Source organism: Nomascus leucogenys, chromosome 12, assembly GCF_006542625.1.
Source record: "Nomascus leucogenys isolate Asia chromosome 12, Asia_NLE_v1, whole genome shotgun sequence".
In the NCBI taxonomy this organism is placed as follows: domain Eukaryota; kingdom Metazoa; phylum Chordata; class Mammalia; order Primates; family Hylobatidae; genus Nomascus; species Nomascus leucogenys.
This window is the reverse complement of record NC_044392.1, coordinates 82,902,599-82,921,484: the sequence shown is the minus strand read 5'-3', so window position 1 is coordinate 82,921,484 and position 18,886 is coordinate 82,902,599. Positions and strand designations below refer to the sequence as shown.

Below are 18,886 nucleotides of genomic sequence, written 5' to 3'. Positions count from 1 at the left end.
TGGCAAGGTTGAAATTTAATTAAGAAAGAGTGTCTATGGGCTAGGGACAGGCCAGTCTGGAACTCAAGAGACTAGGGCCCTCCTGGGATTGTGGCCGGCCTATCCAGTTCATAGTGTGCCTGGCTTGTATCTGGCACATAGTGGGCATATGGTATAGGTTTCCTGAATTAACAAACAATGATGTGAGACTTGAGACAAATAACAAAATATTCACTCATGTGAAGCCACTAGGAAAGGTCTAATTGTTCAAAAGTTGATGTTATTAAGGGCTCTAGTCCCAGATGCCATTGTCACTAAGTTGAATAAGCTGACCACTTTTGTTGTGTGTGGTTTCTCCCCCGCTCCCCAATGACTTTCCGAATGCCTGGCATCAAAACTTAAACCGAGTGCCAAGTAGAAAGGAAACCGCAAAGGGGAATTCCCGGGTAGAAACCTGGCAAGTTTGGGGGCAGGGGGAGTCACATGCTTATTTGTATTTTAGGAAAAGACTGACAAATGACTGAGACACAGAAGGATATACTCTGAGCGCAGGAATGAACCTGGGGGGTAATGCAAACCACCTCATTTTCCTGCTGTGGAAACTGAGGCTGTGGTGGTTAAGTCAATGTTGCTTGAAGCCTCGCAGCAAGACCAGTGGGGGATAAGAGCAAAACTCTTGAATTCTTCCATTCTGGGTATATAGATGAGAGCAGTTCCTAAATGTCAGCAAGCATCAGATCTCCTAAAGGGCTGACTGAAACACTGACTGCTGGGTCCCACCCCCAGAGCTTCTGATTCAGTTGGTCTGCGTTGGGCCTGAGAACTGGCATTTCTATCAAGTCCCCAAGTGATGCGGATGCTGCTGGGGCAAAAACCACACTCTGAAAATCGCTCGGGTTAGAGCAACCAGGCCTCATGGCCTGCGATCGCTGGGTACAAGAAAGGAAGAGCCAGGTCAGATTCTGGGAAGTGGGGGATGAAGCTTGCGCAGTGCAGTCTGAGCCGTGGTGATAAACAATATCACTTTATGGTCCACTGACCTCACCAAGGAACCTCTTTTCCCTACTGCTCCTCTCTCCATGGCATGACCCAGTGACTCATACTCAACTGGTGGCTGGAGTCAAGTTTCAGGGGTTCCGAAGGTGTTACCAAGGAGTTAACTAGTTTTTACTGCACCAGACACCAGGTCCTTTAAGTTGGCTCCCCCTACCCAGTGTGCACAGGCTTAACCAGTTAAGTGACAACCCGTGGCTCTCAGGGTAAGTGACTGCTGTGCTTAGAAAGAAGCTCATGCACTGCCGAGAGAACACAGTCCAACATTCTAAATGTTATTATAACAAATTTTCTTTTTCTAACAAATTCCAAGGGGTAATCAACATTCTTTCATGCTACTAGAATTCTGCTTCAGAAACGCGGCCCGCTGGCTAGGGCTTAGAGTCTTTATTAAAAGAGATTTTTCATTTTGTCTCAGTGGGACTTGACCTCTGTTATTAGCTACCTATCATGAGAGTACAGAAACAAACTTAGACTTTTTGAGCCCAACCCTCATCTAAACCCCCTCCTCTCTGCCTCAACTAAACAAGGATGTTCATCCAGGTGGACCACTTCCCTTTTTGAGTTATGCTTATTTGGCTAGGACTTAAAGTACAGCTCAGGCAACAAGCGTTAAACTCAAGAGTCAGGAAGCCTGGGTTTGTGTTCTGGCTTTGCCACTTGTTAGTAACTTGGATGTGAGCAGGTTCACTTAGCCCTCCACTAAGCCCTCTGTCAAATGGTGGAGATGACGTCTTCCTCCTGCTATTACCGTGGGGTTAAGTGGGGTGCACGTGAAGACCCCTGAAATGGCTTCTGCACGTAGCATCCTCTCAGACGTCCGTGTCCACCTTTCCTGCCTCTGTCTCTCACACACTTTAAAGCAGCCCGGATCCAAACTAGAGTTGGGATCAAGTGTTCACTAACCCACTCTTCCCTGTCTTGTCTATGAGGAGGTGACAGCTGCTGTAGAATTTAACAGAAAGCAGCTGGATGCTGAAGACCTTAAACGCAGTGTTCACACAATCAGCCGGCTATAACAAGGACCCATTCACAAGAGTTATTTCCTAGCAACTTATGGGGGATCCAAATATACTCAACTGAAAATAACGATTTTAAAAAAAAGGTCTGGCCAGGTGCGGTGGCTCATGCCTGTAATCCCAGCACTTTGAGAGACCAAGGGAGGAGGATCTCTTAACCAGCAGTTCAAAACCAGCCTGGGCAACATAGCAAGACCTGTGTCTACAAAAAAATGTAAAAATTAGCCAGGTGTGATGGCATATGCCTGTAGTCCCAGCTTCTTGGGAGACTGAGGCAGAAGAATCACTGGAGCCCTGGAGGTTGAGGCTGCAGTGAGCATTGATTGCACCACTGCACTCCAGCCTGGGCGACAGAGCGAGACCCTGTCGAAGGAAGGAAGGAAGGGAGGAAGGAAGGAAGGGAGGGAGGGAGGAAAAGAATGAAAGAACGAAAGAATGAGAAAGGAAGAGAAGGGTTTTTTTTTTTTTTTTTTTTTTTTTTTTAAAGGCTTTCAAAACTGGGTTTCTGGATATTTCTATCCCTCTGCAATGCAAGGAAATTTAAATAGGCAATCTCTTATCAAGACCATACACTTCTTTTCTCCAACAGTTTGTCCTTGTAATAGTCATTTGTACTAAATATATTTGAATACTTTTCCTTTGCTATCGTCCAAAATGTAACCTATGTCTCAGCACCACAAACTGACACAGGCTTCAAACGTTTGCAGAACACAGGTAAGAGGAAGCCACCTGCTGACCCATTCTGCCAGCTCTTCCACTCCATCAGTCATCACCTCCTTCCCACACCCTCGGCTTCTCACCTCCACTTACTTTTTTTGACTTCTGTGCGTGGGTGTCTTCTAAATCCCACAAAACAACCTTCTCCTCTCTCCCCATGCTCCTCCCTATTTTTCACTTGGCCATAACCAGGCCTGCTTCCCCAGGAGGAAAAAAGAAGGGAGGGAATATGGAGGGGCGGTGGAGAAGCCTGGGGCCAAATGACCCCTCAGGTCCTTGCCAGCTCCAACATTCTGTAATTCTGTGATTCCTTGCCCTAACCACCTGGTTTCAGAAAAGAAAACAATTGCCTATCATAAATCAGTCATTAACTGAAGCCACTTAACATTTACCTTCTCCCACTTTAATGTAAATGTTTCTTGCTATCTTGAGTTCGGTGAATGAAGTAACTGCTCCATACTCTTTTCGGGCCCAATTTAACAGATGTTCATTTCCATGGGGGAAGTTCCTTTCTTTTGTTTCTGCTGTCAAGGAGAAGTTTGCTGATGAAAACTGGACCACAGAACCCTCAGACACCTAGAGGAAAGAGAATTGCATATTTAACATGGTGCAGTCACCGGAGCTGAATCATAATTAGGGAAAGCACTTCTCAAATCGAAGTGCTTGTAAATCGAACCTCTTCCCTTTGTCATACAGGCAGATCGGCGTTTTTAAGCCGCGGATTCAAGAAATAATCTCAAGCCTAGTCCCCCCAGACAATGGCAAAACTACCCTCTGAACTCTGAAAGAACCTTGTGATGACGGACTGCATTGCACACTGAGTAATCGTAAGAATTATTACTGCTATTTCCAAGAAATCTAAATTGAAGACCAATCTTACAACGAATGTATTTCAAGTCAAGTGGGAAGCCTTGATGAACGTTCTCATGGGCTTCTAAAAAGCTTCAGGATCAAGACAAGTGATCCCAAAGTCCTGCTGGCAACGGATCACGACTTTCAGGTCTTCCACAGCTGCAGCATCTGCCGACAGAGTCATCACAATAGGGACGCAGCGAGAGTCCTCTTGGTTCATGTTCACCTCAGCACTGAGATAAAAATGGCCAAAGGTTGCCAGCCTTTCTATCACATTGCTCTATTTCATAGCAGTGAGATGTTTGTAACAGTTTATTGTGTAAGACCCCCAAATTCCCATAGATAATGAAGTCAAAAGGCTGTTAAACTGATGTAATAAAACTTTCAGGATGACTTATGCAAGTACCTCATTCTTGCTGAATGTATTTAGACCACTGCTGAGCTAGCATATCATGATATATGTGTAATTAACATATCCAAAGGAGGAAAATCATCATCTTGTTGCTGTGCTATAATCAAATTTAGTTGCTGGTGAAAATAAGCATGCCATTTTTGTTGGCTAGCATTGATAAAATAACGGATTTTTTCAATGTCAGAGTGAAACCTCAAAATGTGGGCAAGAAGGCTCACAAATTCCCAAGTCATAGAACCATAAATGTCTTGTATTAAATTTCACATGAACCATTTATTCATAACGAAAAGCATGCAGTTTCTGAAGTAAGACTAAGAAGCAAGTCGAGGGCAGGGATTTTGTTAATGGTTCTATCACAGAAGCATTTTTAACACACACAAAATTATATTTATCCAGCTACTGTGCTAGGCATTAATATTTTCTATACAATTATATAAACGTATCTTCTAAAAATGCTGGCAAAAAAAAAAGTACTTCACTTAATTGATTCCATGACCTACTAATATTGCAAGGTGAAAACTAGAATCACCTGAAGAATTTCTAGATATCCTGATGCCCGGGCCACACAGATGGTACAGAGCTACATGTTCCACGCTGGTTTTGTTTATAACTGGCATCAGGACATTCAGAAATGATCGTGACTACACTTGACAGCACTGATACGTAGTAAGTGTGCAGTCAGTGGTAGCTGTGGAGAACTACACAGGGCTCTGTGGAAGCCCTGAATTAATCACTAATAAACTGGGTGCAAACCAAAGCTATTCACAACAGCTACCACTGACTGCACACTTACTACGTATCAGTGCTGTCAAGTGTAGTCACGATCATTTCTGAATGTCCTGATGCCAGTTATAAACAAAACCAGAGTGGAACATGTAGCTTTAACCTTGTTTTGACGTCGCCTGAATAAGAAAAAAATCCTAGGTCATTTTCCTGCCAAAAAATAACCATGCCCACCTAAGTGTAACTTCTCTGAGGCTTAGCTACTCATCAACACTGAACTTCCAACAATGTTTATCTAATTTTTTGACTTTTGCACTGTAGTAAAATCTTCTTTTCACTTGTACTAAAAAGGCATTTTTATCAAGGCTGTCACCAAAACCCACAACAGTCCAGAGGCCTTTGTCCCACTGCCAGCACAGTTCTGAATGTTTAGACGAGAAACTCTGGATGTTCTGCTTCTTGTTTCTCATTCATGTTGTGGCCATAAACTACAGCAACTGGGCTTTAAATACATTATATAGAGAGTACATTTTTCAGAGCAGAAAGCGGGATGTCACACTGGTGCATTCCAGAGGCAAGAAAGCAAACAGCACAAATACAGAAGAGATCAACGGCAACTCCGAATTGTGTCCTGAAGTAATTAAAGAGCGATGCCGTGATGAAGCTGGTGATGGGGCTGATTCGTGGGGGAGGAACAACTCCCTCTGCTCCCTCCAGGCATCGTCCTCCTCACGGGCCAGCAGCAATAAGCTTCATACACTCAGGGCTGAGGAATTTGGAACTGGAGTTAACTGCCACTCCTCAGGCACATTCCAGTAAGAAGAAAGCAAAGCTGCAGTGAGGTGTCCCCGACTGCAGGTCAGTGGAAATTTTCAGCTTCGGCAAGGAGTGAGCTAGCATTCTCCTCCTGACTGCCAGCTCTCCTGACCCTGACAAGGCTAGAGCTGAGTTTTAGAAGGTGTCGTTCCAGAAGGTATTGTTCAGATGTTATTTCCATCTGATCTGCGGAACTGTGAGGCAGGCTACCATGACCTGTACAGCAGAAAAGCAGAAACCTCAGAGTCTAATGGCCTACCCAAGGCCAGAGAGTCAGCACCAGGCCCAGACCAGAACTTAAGACTTCTGACTCCTGGTCAGGGCTGGCCTCTGCTTGCACCCTTCCAGAAAGAAGACCTCACTAGCTCCCAAGACAGCAGATTTCTGTTCTGTTAGATTCACTTTTTATACACTAGTCTGAGCCATGCCTACCAGAACAAAGAATTCCTTCATCTTTCTTCCATGAGACAAGACTTCGGGTGTTTAAAGGTGTCACCTGACCTCAATCACGTTTGCTTTTTCAGGGCAACACCCCCAGCTTCTTCAACTCTGCCCCAGACACCCTGGTTGTCAGAGCGTCAACAGGATAGTCTCTGAAAGATGGTGTCGGGACAAGATTCACGGTCTCCAGGTATGGTCTGAGAAGCATACTGTGATGGTTCATTTTATGTGTCAACTTGACTGGGCCACAGGTGCCCAGATATTTGGCCAAACATTATTCTGGGTATTTTGGTGAGGATGCATTTGGATGAGATTTAAATGTTAGTACACTGAGTAGGGCAGATTTCTCTCCCTGACGCGTATGGGCTCATCCAATCAGTTGAAGGCCTGAATAGAACAAAAAGCTGACCCTCTCACAGGTAAGAATTCTGTCTGATGGCTTTCAAACTGGAACATCAGCTCTTCCCGGTGCTACAGCGGCCTGCAGGCCTTCGAACTGGAACTGGGGCATTGGCTCTGCAGATTTTGGACTTGTTAGCCTCCATAATTGCATGAGACAATTCCTATAATAAATCTCTTTATATATGTGAACACTGCATGAAGCATCTGCATTAGCTTTGGCATCAGCTGAACCCTGCTATGATCTCATATTTACTAATTGATATGGTTTGCATATTTATCCCTACCTAAATCTCATGTTGAATGGTAACCCCCAACGTTTCACATGGGGCCTGGTGGGAGGTGTTTGGATCATGGGGGCAGATCCCTCATGAATGGCTTGGGCCATCCCCTTGGTAATAAGTGAACTCTCGTTTTGAGTTCATGTGAGATCTGATCATTTAAAAGTGTGTGGCACCTCCCCAGACACACATTCTCTCTCTTGCTCCTGCCTTTGCCATGTGTAAGTAAGTGCCTGCACCTGCTTCATCTTCCTCCATAAGTAAAAGTATCCTGAGGTCTCCCCAGAAGCAGATGTTGGTGCTATGCTTCCTGTACAGCTTGCAGAACCATGAGCCAATTAAACCTCTTTTCTTATAAATTGCCCAGTCTCAAGTATTTCTTTTTAGCAATGCAAGAACAGCCTAATACACTAATCTATGCTTTAAACATAGAGCCAACAAAGATTTATGGAGTGCCTGCCTACTCCATTGTTCTCCATGCTGGAGACACAGTGGAGAACATGACAGACAAAATTCCCTGCCCTTATGGAGATTAAAGTCTAATAAGACAGCCAGAGGAGCAAAATAAAGTCACTGAGAAGTTAAAGGCCTAAAGGAGACAAAAGAACAAACCACACAAACATGAGGGCAAGGAGCATTCACAGTTGAGACGCAGCAAGTGTAAGGTCTGACATGGTGAAGGAAGACCAAGGAGGTCAGTGTGGCTGGACACAGGACTGAGGGGAGGTTGGCAGGACACAGGGCTGAGGGGAGGTTGGTAGGACACAGGTCCCAGAGGAGACCAGTAGACCCAACAGGACCTTGTAGACCGTTGTAAGGACTATTGAAACATCTACCAAATGTTTTCACAGGATGGCTCTGGCTGCTATGTCGAGTCTAAAGGGAGACAAAAAGCAAGAGATCATTAGTAGACTTCCAGAATAATTCAGATGAGAAACAGTGGTCACTCACACCAGGAAGGATGGTAGAGATGATGATGGTACCTAACCCCCCAGGTCTTTTCACCAGTTCGAGGCTTTTCTATCCTATCGTCACACCCATAATTCTCCCAAAATAAATGCAAAGTCTTGTTATTCTTTAGACCCATATTTCAAGTCTGAAGAGACCATGGAAAAATCCTTATTTTATAGCTATAAATAACTAAATTTTATAGCACACCTTCTGCACTTTCATCTAAATCCCTGAGAAGTTGACCAAGACAAGGCTGAAGTCTGTGACCCATACGTACACTCCCACACTAACCTGAGCACATTAGCAGTCCTTGCTGGGGTTCCAGGTTGTTCAACCAACTACGAAGGGACCTCATAGAACCTTCCTCATCTTTGCAAGGGCATCATGCTACAACCTGCCAAGAACCCTGCTGTATTAGTCCATTCTCACACTGCTATAAAAAAATACCTGGGACTGGGTAATTTACAAAGAAAAGAGGTTTAATTGGCTCATGGTTCCACAGGCTATACAGGAAGCATGGCTAGGGAGGCCTCGGGAAACTTACAATCATGGTGGAAGGTGAAGAGGAAGCAGGCATGACTTATATGGCAGGAGCAGGAGGAAGAGAGGGAGTGGGTAGGTGCTACATACTTTTAAATAACTAGATCTCGCAGTAACTCACTTACTATCACAAGAACAGCACAAAAGAGGATATCCTCCCACTCCCATGATCTAATCACCTCCTACTATCAGGCCCCACCTCCAACACTGGGGATTACAATTTATTTTATTTTATTTCTTCTTTTTTGAGATGGAGTCTTGCTCTTGTCACCCAGGCTGAAGTGTAATGGCGCCATCTTGGCTCACTGCAACCTCCACCTCCCAGGTTCAAGAGATTATCCTGCCTCAGCCTCCCAAGTAGCTGGGATTACAGGCGTGTGCCACCATATCTGGCTAATTTTTGTATTATTAGTAAAGACAGGGTTTCACCATGTTGGTGAGGCTGGTCTCAAACTCCTGACCTCAGGTGATCCACCAACCTCAGGTGATCCACCCACCTCGGCCTCCCAAAGTGCTGGGATTACAGGCGTAAGCCACCACACCCAGCTGGGATTACAATTTTTTTTTTTTTTTAGAGTCTCACTCTGTTGCCCAGGCTGGAGTGCAATCGCATGATCTTGACTCACTGCAACCTCCTCCTCACGGGTTCAATTGATTCTCCTGCCTCAGCCTCCTGAGTAGCTGGGATTACAGGTGTCCACCACCAGGCCTGGCTAATTTTTATATTTTTAGTAGAGACAGGGTTTCACCAGGTTGTCCAGGCTGGTCTTGAACTCCTGACCTCAGGTGATCCACCTGCCTCAGCTTTCCAAAGTGCTAGGATTACAGGCCTGAGCCACCATGCCTGGCCACAGGATTACTATTTAACATGAGATTTGGGCAGGGACACAGACCCAAATCATATCATCTGCTGAAATGAAGACAAGATATTTCCAGGTCATTCCTCTAGTCTACCAGTCCATGCTCCAGAATAATTTTGTCTAATATGAGAAAGGGTTGCAATCATCATTGCAAGGAAAATAACTGCAAGAGTGTATAGGAGAAAAACAATCTATTTTTCTCTATGCTCACACCACTCTCAATAGTTTACTTCTGACATTGGACATCTGGGTGTTTTTCCCACACCAACCAATTCTCCAACTCAGAACACCAACTGATGCTGTGTATTTCGATATAATTCTGATACCATCTACCTGGAGATAGGTCAGACCACACAGATTAAGGGCTCAGTCGCACAAGACTGCCCCTCTTCAGATGCTTCTGATAGTGGGGCTATAAATCATAGGTTCCCATGACCCTGAGGTTCAATTATTTTCTACAATGGCTCACAGAACTCAAGGAAATACTTTTAAGTTTATTTATTTATGATAAAGGATACAACTCAGGAACAGCAGCCAGATGGAAGACATGCATAGGGCAAGGTATGGGGAAGGGGTGAGGAGCTTCTGTGCCCTCTCAGAGAGCGCCACTCCCCCACACCCCAGCACCTCCACATGCTCACCAACCAGCAGCTCTCCAAACCCTACCCCACAGATCAGGGATTTCTAGGGAGCCTTCATTCCACAGGCATGACTGATAAAACCGTTGGCTATAGATGATTAAGTCAATCTCCAGCCCTTCTCCCCTCCTTCAGAGGGGTGGGCGGAAAGTTCCAACCTCCAATCACATGGTTGGTTCCCTTGGCAACCAGCCCCCATCCAGAGGCTATCCAGGAGCCCCAGCCACCAGTCATCTCACTAGCATACAGAAAGGTACTTAGCACTTCAGAGATTATGAGGGCTGGAGGAGCTGTGTGCCAGAGACTATTTATTCTATGCCCCATCTTCCACCTTATCCCTGGAGGCTTGCCACAACACTGTCCCATTTTGGGTCCTTATAATCTCAACCAAACTGTTGCAGTAACTTCCTACCCTCCCAGCTGCTATTCCTGTTCCTTCTACCCCTCTTCCACACTGTCACCTGGGTAATCCTTGTAAAAAGTAAACACATGATAAAGCGGAATGGCACCTAAGCATCTTAACATGGCGCATGACTGAAGTGCCTCTGCCCACCCTCATCTCACGCCACCCTCCCACATACCCAAGAACTACTCACAGTTGTAGAACACATCATGCTGCCACACACTCCTGGGTCTTTTTACACCCTGCACCCTGCCTGAACCCCTCTATCCTACCTTGCTCCCATGGCAAACCGTTCTGTGTCCTCCCAGGAGTATCACCTGCCACCATCATTTGACAAAGCAATGCCTCGAGGGCCAAGAAAAAACCTTGTTCATTCTGAATCCCTTGGGCCTGGCATAGTGCTGGGCATGAAGCAAGGACCCAATAATTGCTTGTTGAATGAAAGCTCAATGTTGTTACCTATAGGAAAGGATACACCATAATTTATTCATTCCCATTACCCAAACTCATTGCTTCCCTTACTGCCCAGGAAATGAGGTTTTGGCCAAGCTTTAAAGCTAATGATTTGATTTTTCACCTAATAACTCCACCTAAAAACCAATTATTAAAGCATATTTAGTAATTCCATGTCTTCCCCACAACCCAATGAACTTTCCTCCTGCTTGCTAATTAAAACCCAATCCTCTAACATTCCCTGACATGACAAATGTCTTCCCGTGGGAATGAACAGAGCACTGGGCTCCAAGGGTCCCAATTCCTAGTAAAGGTTTGTTGAAGGGGAACTGTGAAGCACTTTACAGTCTAACAAATCCTGGGATGCTGAGATGCACCCTGGACTCTCCTGAATGCTCTTCCCTACTTGAACCATGCACAACATTTGTATTTGAAATTCAGGTTATGCTACTAGACATTTTTAAAGAGCAGAACATTACTCTATCTGCCAATTGCTGGGAGTTTTATTACAAGAACTTACGGCTAGGCAACCACAGCCAAGTTTATTATTTTTTCTGGATCAGGTTCAACAACCTCATCCAAAAGTACATGAAAAAAGCCAAAGAGGCAACCAGCCCTTTGTTTCCACACCTGTCTTTAAGCTTTAACTCTTAAAGTCCTCAGCAGAACCACGGAAGCCTCAAGGTTGATCTCCCAAGCCTGAGTGAAGTACACAAGTCCCAGCTAATGGGCACAGACACCACTTTCCTGGCACTGAGGTTCTTTGCTTTAGCACTTAGCATATCAGCTGACTCACCGCCTGGCAGGTTGCATTGTAGCCTCTCTCTGGGCCTCCCCGACGTTGGTTTAGTCTTCAGTGGTGAGGACAGGAGCTTGCTGTGGATAGTGCCACACTGCCCTATCCCCAACCTCCTGCCTCCTTGACCCCTACCCCAAAAAGAATGCTCCCAGATGAAGTCTTGAGGAAACTTCAGGCCACCCTAGATCAAAAGTGGATATTAAGTCTCATCTTAAGTTTCACCTCAACCTCCTTCAAGTCTATTCAAATGTTACCTTCTCAATGGGCCCATTTAAATTTACAACCCCATCACCCAGCCCCACTCTAGGAATTCTGATTCTCCCAAACCCACTTTACATTTTATTTCTACAGTACTTGTCATCTTCTAAAATGCCATATAATATGCTTATTGCCCAACTCCTTCCACTAGAAAGTTCCTTCAGAGGCTGGGATCTTAGTGTGCATTGTCCATGGGTATATCCCAAGTGTTGGGTACAAAAAAGATACTTGTTAAGTGTTTGTTTGATAAATAAAATAAATCTTGATGTCCAATTAACTGGCAGTGCCTGCCTAAGGTTCTGTGCCGAGAAGGATTCTGAGGTCATATTCAGGAGCACTGGAGAAATGGGAACAAGTGCCATGAGCAACCATGTGTCTGCCAGGGGGTTAGCGAAGGCATCATTGCTCTACAGCTGTGTTATCCAATGTAGTGTCCACTGGTCACATGGCACCATCAAGTACCTGAACCTGAAATGTTGCTAGTTAAATTGACCTGTGTTATAAATGTAAAATGCATACCACTTAGCACAAGAAAAAAGTGAACTATCTCATTAATTTTTATTGACTGATTACATGTTTAAGTGATATTATTTTGGATCTACTGGGTTAAACAAAGTATCATTAATATTAATTTTACTTACTTTTTTTTTTTTTTAGACGGAGTTTCGCTCATCACCCAGGCTGGAGTGCAGTGGCGCGATCTCAACTCACTGCAATCTCTGCCTCCGGGGTTCAAGCGATTCTCCTGCCTCAGCCTCCTGAGTAGCTGGGATTACAGGCACCTGCCACCACACCTGGCTAATTATTTGTATTTTTAGTAGAGATGGGGTTTCACCATGTTGGGCAGGCTGGTCTCGAACTCCTGACCTCAGGTGATCTGCCCACCTCGGCCTCCCAAAGTGCTGGGATTACAGGCATGAGGAACCATGCCCAGCCTTCTTTTACTTTTTAAATGCACCAATAGAAGACTTAAAATTACATATATTGTTCGCATTATATTTCTACTGGACAGTGCTTCTCTAGAACCTCCTCCAATATGACCCTAAGAAAGGAACATGCTTATGAACTGATCATGTCCATCCAACCATCTGCTTCTTGGTGTGGTCTCAACATAAATCAATGTCAAGAAAACATCTCAAGCCCAACGCTTCCCAAAGTGTGATCCTCAGACAGAAGTACGTTAAAATGCAGACTCCAGGGTGGTGGGAGGTGGGAACATAGGAAACTACATTATAACCCTCCCTCTACCACTCATGATTCTGATGCATACTTGAGGAACATTGTTCTAGGCCACAGATATGAATATTATTTAAACTCCAATAATCTTTATAAAGCTCGAATGAGATTGTTTGAAGAACAAGCAAGAATCTCTCCTCTGCCCTGATGATAAAAAGCCAAGAGGGAGGCCGGGCGTGGTGGCTCAAGCCTGTAATCCCAGCACTTTGGGAGGCCGAGGCGGGCGGATCACGAGGTCAGGAGATCGAGACCATCCTGGCTAACACAGTGAAACCCCGTCTCTACTAAAAATACAAAAAATTAGCTGGGCGAGGTGGCAGGTGCCTGTAGTCCCAGCTACTTGGGAGGCTGAGGCAGGAGAATGGCGTGAACCCTGAGGGGTGGAGCCTGCAGTGAGCCGAGATCGCGCCACTGCACTATAGCCTGGGCGACAGCGAGACTCCATCTCAAAAAAAAAAAAAAAAAAAAAAAAAAAAAGCCAAGAGGGAGAGTGTAAAGCCAAGTCATGGATGGAGTTATCTCCTTGCACATCTCAGAAGGAAGAAATGGGCCTTGTGAAATAAGAGAAACATAGCTCCCCAATGATAATGAAAAAGCCTATTGAGATCTCAGAGGAAATCTGTTCCAGGAATCTCAAACGCACGCGTGCACACACACACACACACACACATCCCCTACAACTCAGCTGTGGTCCATTTGGAACTTGAGTTATCAGCTGGGTGAGTGCCTGCTATTCAGGTTACAGGCCCTTGGGGCTGCTCTAACTCACACATCCAACTACACACATGTCCGTGACTTTGGCATTGGTGGAAGATCAACACTTACACAATGAAAATAGACTCCTCTCCCTCTTCTGTCCTGCCCTACTCCCAGCTTTCAGTATTCCTCTTCCCTTTTCCTGACTCCTGCACAAACAAATCTCTTTTTGGAGTTGCCTGCATAGGAAAATAGAAAGAGCAAAACAAGGAAAACAAAGAAAGCAAAGAAAAACATACGGATATTTCAGAAACACTTGCCATGTCAAGAACTTGCTGGCTCAATTCCAGGGGGAAAAGACACACGGTAAAGGAGAATAGGTATTCCTCAAGAATCTCAGTTTAGGTTTAAGTGGGATCTACAGATTGGCCCTAGAACTCATCACAGCCCCCACACAGAAAGGCATTACAAAGATTATGCTTTTATGTATTTTGGACACACAAAGTCCAGCAAAAACAAACATACTGGAACAGTATTGAAATATTTACCTTCCAAATGAAGACTGAACCCTGCATTCTAAAAGAGGAAAAATCACACGTTCTCCCTACCCAATTCCTGGGAGGACCCCACTTGCCTATTTCCTCTGAAGCCATGTGATGTGAAATGCAATCTGAAACATGTTTTCTATTAACATATATCATGACTCAGTGCCTTTTAAAAAAGCTTCATTTCACAGAAATAATAACTTCCATGCCTGTGAACCTAGGTTCATAATTTGCAAAGCTACATATTCATGAGCCATGTGATGATGGTATCTGCCAATCATGCATTCATGAAACACAAATCCATGCAGCCATTTAAAAATTCTTGGGTGATTTTATTTACTACCCCAAACCAGATTACTTTCTTCCAATAAAATGACTTAAAACATATTTGACTATTACTTTTTCTCAAAACATTCATGATCATCCTGTTCTTAATTTTTGCAGAAATATAAAAAAACCTAAACGATTGAAATCGCCCCATGTTCTTCACACCCTGCATGTTTACACACGTCCAAGAGGAAAGCTCTGAGATGCTGCCCTCCAAACACAAACATGCACAAACTTGAACATGAGCCAGTACAAAAGCAATAGTCTCATCTCCCATGGAAACGTTATCAGAACAACAGTACATGTGAGTGTGTATATATACAAAGAGAAGCAGAAGATGTCATTCCATCTGAAAAACAAAGTCCCCACAAGTTACCAAACTGATGAAGCACAAGCTGCTTTCTAATATAGTTTTCCAAAGTAGAGTCCCAGGCCACACAGGAATCCTGTCCAGCTTTACAAAAAATTCTTCAGACTCCTAACTTTACCCTTCCTCATCTGCCAGTGTTAGCCTGATGGAAGAGCTTACCCCCAAATTCAAAGTGCATTTCAATCTAAATGATGTTTTTCAGGAAAAAAATGAAATGTTGGTATCATTACTATTACTTGCCATATTCCTTTATCTAAGTTTGTCCTCCAAATGTGCTCCTGGAGAACCCCGCAGGAGGGAAGACTCTCTTTTTTTTTTCTTCTAAGTTACATCCAATCTGCCAAGTCAAGTTCAAGAGCAAAAACTGACTTTTACAAATGCCTGGCTCCAAATATGTTCCTAGAATTCTTAGAGTTTTTCTTCATCAAGGCTGATAATCTCAATTCCATTTTACAGAGAAGGAAATCGAAGCTCAACCCAAGGCACACAGCTGGCAGACAACAGGGTTGACAATAGAACCAAAGATGTGGTTTCTCACTCTAGAGCTCTTTCTATTCCATCGCTGTGGAAGAGTCAGCTACTAGGCTCAGAAATCAGTAGTGTAGGGTAGACACGCTCTTCCCTCAGCCTCATGTTAATAAAACACTAGGAAATATGATATTAATCACAAAAGCTCAGGCTGCACACTTCCTAAGTGCATGTCACATGGATTCTGAATCCTCATATCTGATAGTGGAAAAAACTGGGGCTCTGAGCAATTAGATAAAGTGCCAGATTACACACCTTTAGCAAGAAATGAGTGCAGATTCCAACTGTCTGCTGGACTCCAAAAACGATGCTCTTTCAACTGTGGGAAGGTGGACACTCTGCCTGGAAAGGTCATCTCCCGTTGGTGAGGGAATTGACTGGCTCGCAGATCAGCAAAGACCTGGGTGTCTTAGGGCAAGCTTTCTATCAAGGCTGGGTAGGCAAATACAGAGGAACATTCTCCAGGCTTAGAGGAGAGTGAAAAGGAAAAGCAGTGAGGCAAAGCAGGGGGCTCCCACCCTTCACCGCCACTTGCAGAGATTCTCCTGGTGGGTTGTTTCCCTCTCTGTCCCCCCTTCCCCAGCAATCTCAGGAGCTGTGCTCGTCAGAGTGGAGGAGAATGGAATGGAAGGGACAGATAGAAATAGGAATGACTGTTAAAGAAACAAAATAATTACTTGGCTAGAAGTCAAGTTAGAGTAAACAACAACAAATTGCTCAAGGATCTTAAAAATTTCTGTGATGGTCAGTTTTATATGTCAATGTGTCTAGGCCATCTTCCCCAGCTATGCAATCAAACACTCATCTACACGTTGCTGTGAGGGTATTTTGTAGACACAATTAAACTCCATAATCAGGTGGCACTAAGGAAGGGAGATTGTATCAGATAATCTGGGTGGGCCTGATTCAATCCATTGAAAGCCATTAAGAGCACACCCAACGCTTCCCTGAGGAAGAAAAAATTCCACCTGTGGACAGCGGCTTCTGCTCATGCTGAGCTGCCCTTCCTGAAGGCCTCCCTATGGCCTTTGATTGCCCTGCCTGTCCCCACAATGGCATAAACCAATTCTTTGTAATAAATCTCTTCATATATATCCCTGACTGATTCTGTTTCTCTAGATAAATGCTGACTGACAGCTCCTGGGAATGGCTGATGCAAGCCCCAGGAGAAACAGAGCTGCATATTCTGGCCCAGGAACCACAGACCTAACAACAGTTTGGGAAAAAAAAATTCTCAAGGGCATTTCCTTGGAGGGCAACAATGGAGGTGAGGCCTCTAGCCCAAAACAACTGTGGCTGGAGCCTCCTTTGAGCTTCCTAAAATTAGCTCTGAAGCAAAGGCAGAGCCCTCTTAAGCAGGCCACACCCATTTCCCAGTCTACATTGAAGTCTCTGAAGATGATCAAGGTGGTCTCCTAGGTCAAAGCAAAGAAGGTTGAACTGAACATATTTAGCATCAATTAACAAATGGTCCCCACAGGGTTCAGGATAGATGCAGATATTAAGGCATCCTGGTGGAGCTGATCCAGAAACGTTCCATCTGGGACCCCACAGGGAAAGTGCTCTTGGGAAAGGGGTCAAGAAACAGTTTTAAAATCCTTATCCAAGTGAAATACTCATATGATCTAGATGCCAGTACTGAAATAAGTCATGCACAACACACTTTGCTGAAACAAGAAGTTTGCTCACCTGATGCGATGCCCTGATTTGGCTCTACGGGTTCATTTCTGAAGCCCTGTTCTTGGGACAGTCATGAGTGGCTCCAGACTGGAGGCCAGAGTTAGAGATAAAAATCATAATCATGCCCTCGAGTCAGCAGTGTGACTGTTCCCAATGAGGTCCCCATTTACCATTCTGGAAAGTATTATTATTATTATTGCTAACATTTACTGAGTACTTACTAAGTACCATCCCTAGGTTAGAGCCCCCACTTACTAGCTATGGGACCAGGTACGTGTTAACCTCTTTGTCTCAGTTTCCTCATCTTAAAACAAAGACAACAAAAGCACCTACTTCACAGGCTTATTATGAAGACTAAGGTCATACATGTAAGTACTCAGAAGAGTACCTCACACACGGCACACACTAGAAGTGCTTGTTAAACATACACATATGTGTGTATGTATCCTCACATCGGGCCATGAGATTTGTCTGACAGATGCTGAGGTTGACAGGCCACGAGTCATTCCTCACTATGGCAGGACCATAGTCTTCTTACACAAACTGCAAGAAAAGGATATAAAAACCCTGTTTTAATGGATTGTGGCAGGCTTGGCTCCAAACAGCAGCTCTGAACATCACCCTGCCATCTGTATCACCCAGAACCAATAGAATCTCAAGAACAGGCTCTCCGTGATAAAGATGGAAAGGCCAGAGATCAAATGGACTGTGAGACTTTTGCTAGAGGTGGCAGATGGACGACCCCCTGACTTCCAGGTATACACCGTGTCATTCACCACCTCAGTGGGACAAGGCAGAGGCAAACCAATGGTGAGTCCCTAGCACAGCAGCATTAAGGACCCACAGTTGCAACAAAGACCCTGGGCCATCTAAGGATAGAGTGTTCGGAACCAAAGGCAAAAGCAGACCTTGAGAAAAGCACATTCTATCCTAGACACAGAAATTAGAAGGCTAAAGGGACTCCTTCCTTGCCTGCAGATATCAGAAGTAGCTTCCAAGCTAGAGTTAGATAATGTGGACTCGAGGTGCAAGAACCAATTCGCCTCAAATAAGCCCAACAACCTGTGCCCAGGAAGGAGTTGGACCATCTGGAGTTGCTTTCTGAGATGGGGAGTGTGGGCCACCTGTGGAGAACCTTTACCAAGGGCATCATTGTCTATAATTTATGAGAGGAACAAGGCACAGCCACAGCCTTCAAGTCAGCCTCCCAGAGTCTCCTGGTAGACAGTTGGGGTTTTTTTTCCCCTCCTATTACATGGAAATAAAATATTCTGCAACCTCCCTTAACAAAACAGTCACTTTTTCTACCAAACAGCTCTCTGGAGGCTGGCCACCACGTCAACAAAGGGCACCGGAGATGTGACATTTGATACAATTGCCCAACACTTGGGAAGGGCAGATGCATCTGATTACCAGATTAGCCTTAGACAATAAAGCCTTAAAAGGCGCCATGGGACTCCACACGAAGAAACACCGACCTTGCCTCCTCAGTGAAAGCGAGCTTATTTGACCTCAATTTGTTGAATGAAAGCAAAGCCTTCATAGGGCTGCGACCCATGCCTGCACACAGACATGACACAAGTCCAGCCAGAGCCAGGAAAAGTCTACACTTGCGTGAACCCTCCTGGACAGTATGCCTTCCTCAGGAAAAATACACCCAGGCAAATCTCCCAGGGGCCACAGGCCATTCACTCACTCACAACATTCACCAGCCTTAACCTAGCAAGTTAGAATAAATCCCAAGGAGTCTTTCAAAAACCCCTTCTGGACCAGGTTTACCAGTTGAAACTGGGCTCTTTCCAATGTTCTAATTGCCATAGTGACATTTAGGAAGAGCTCAATGGCCACAATAGGGCCAAAAACTCATTCCTAGGAAACAGGAATGAGTTGTTTGAACTAGGGTAGTTGAC

General features: G+C 44.6%; 1 protein-coding gene across 1 annotated transcript in view; it reads right to left on the bottom strand.

The window, feature by feature from the left end:
* Positions 1 to 18,886, bottom strand: part of TGFBR3 (transforming growth factor beta receptor 3) — a 210,791-nt gene that overhangs the window by 52,126 nt on the left and 139,779 nt on the right. Inside the window, exon 6 of the mRNA XM_012500557.2 lies at positions 3,161 to 3,344. Coding sequence (XP_012356011.1) covers positions 3,161 to 3,344 — 184 coding nt within the window. The remainder of the gene's footprint in view (positions 1 to 3,160; positions 3,345 to 18,886) is intronic.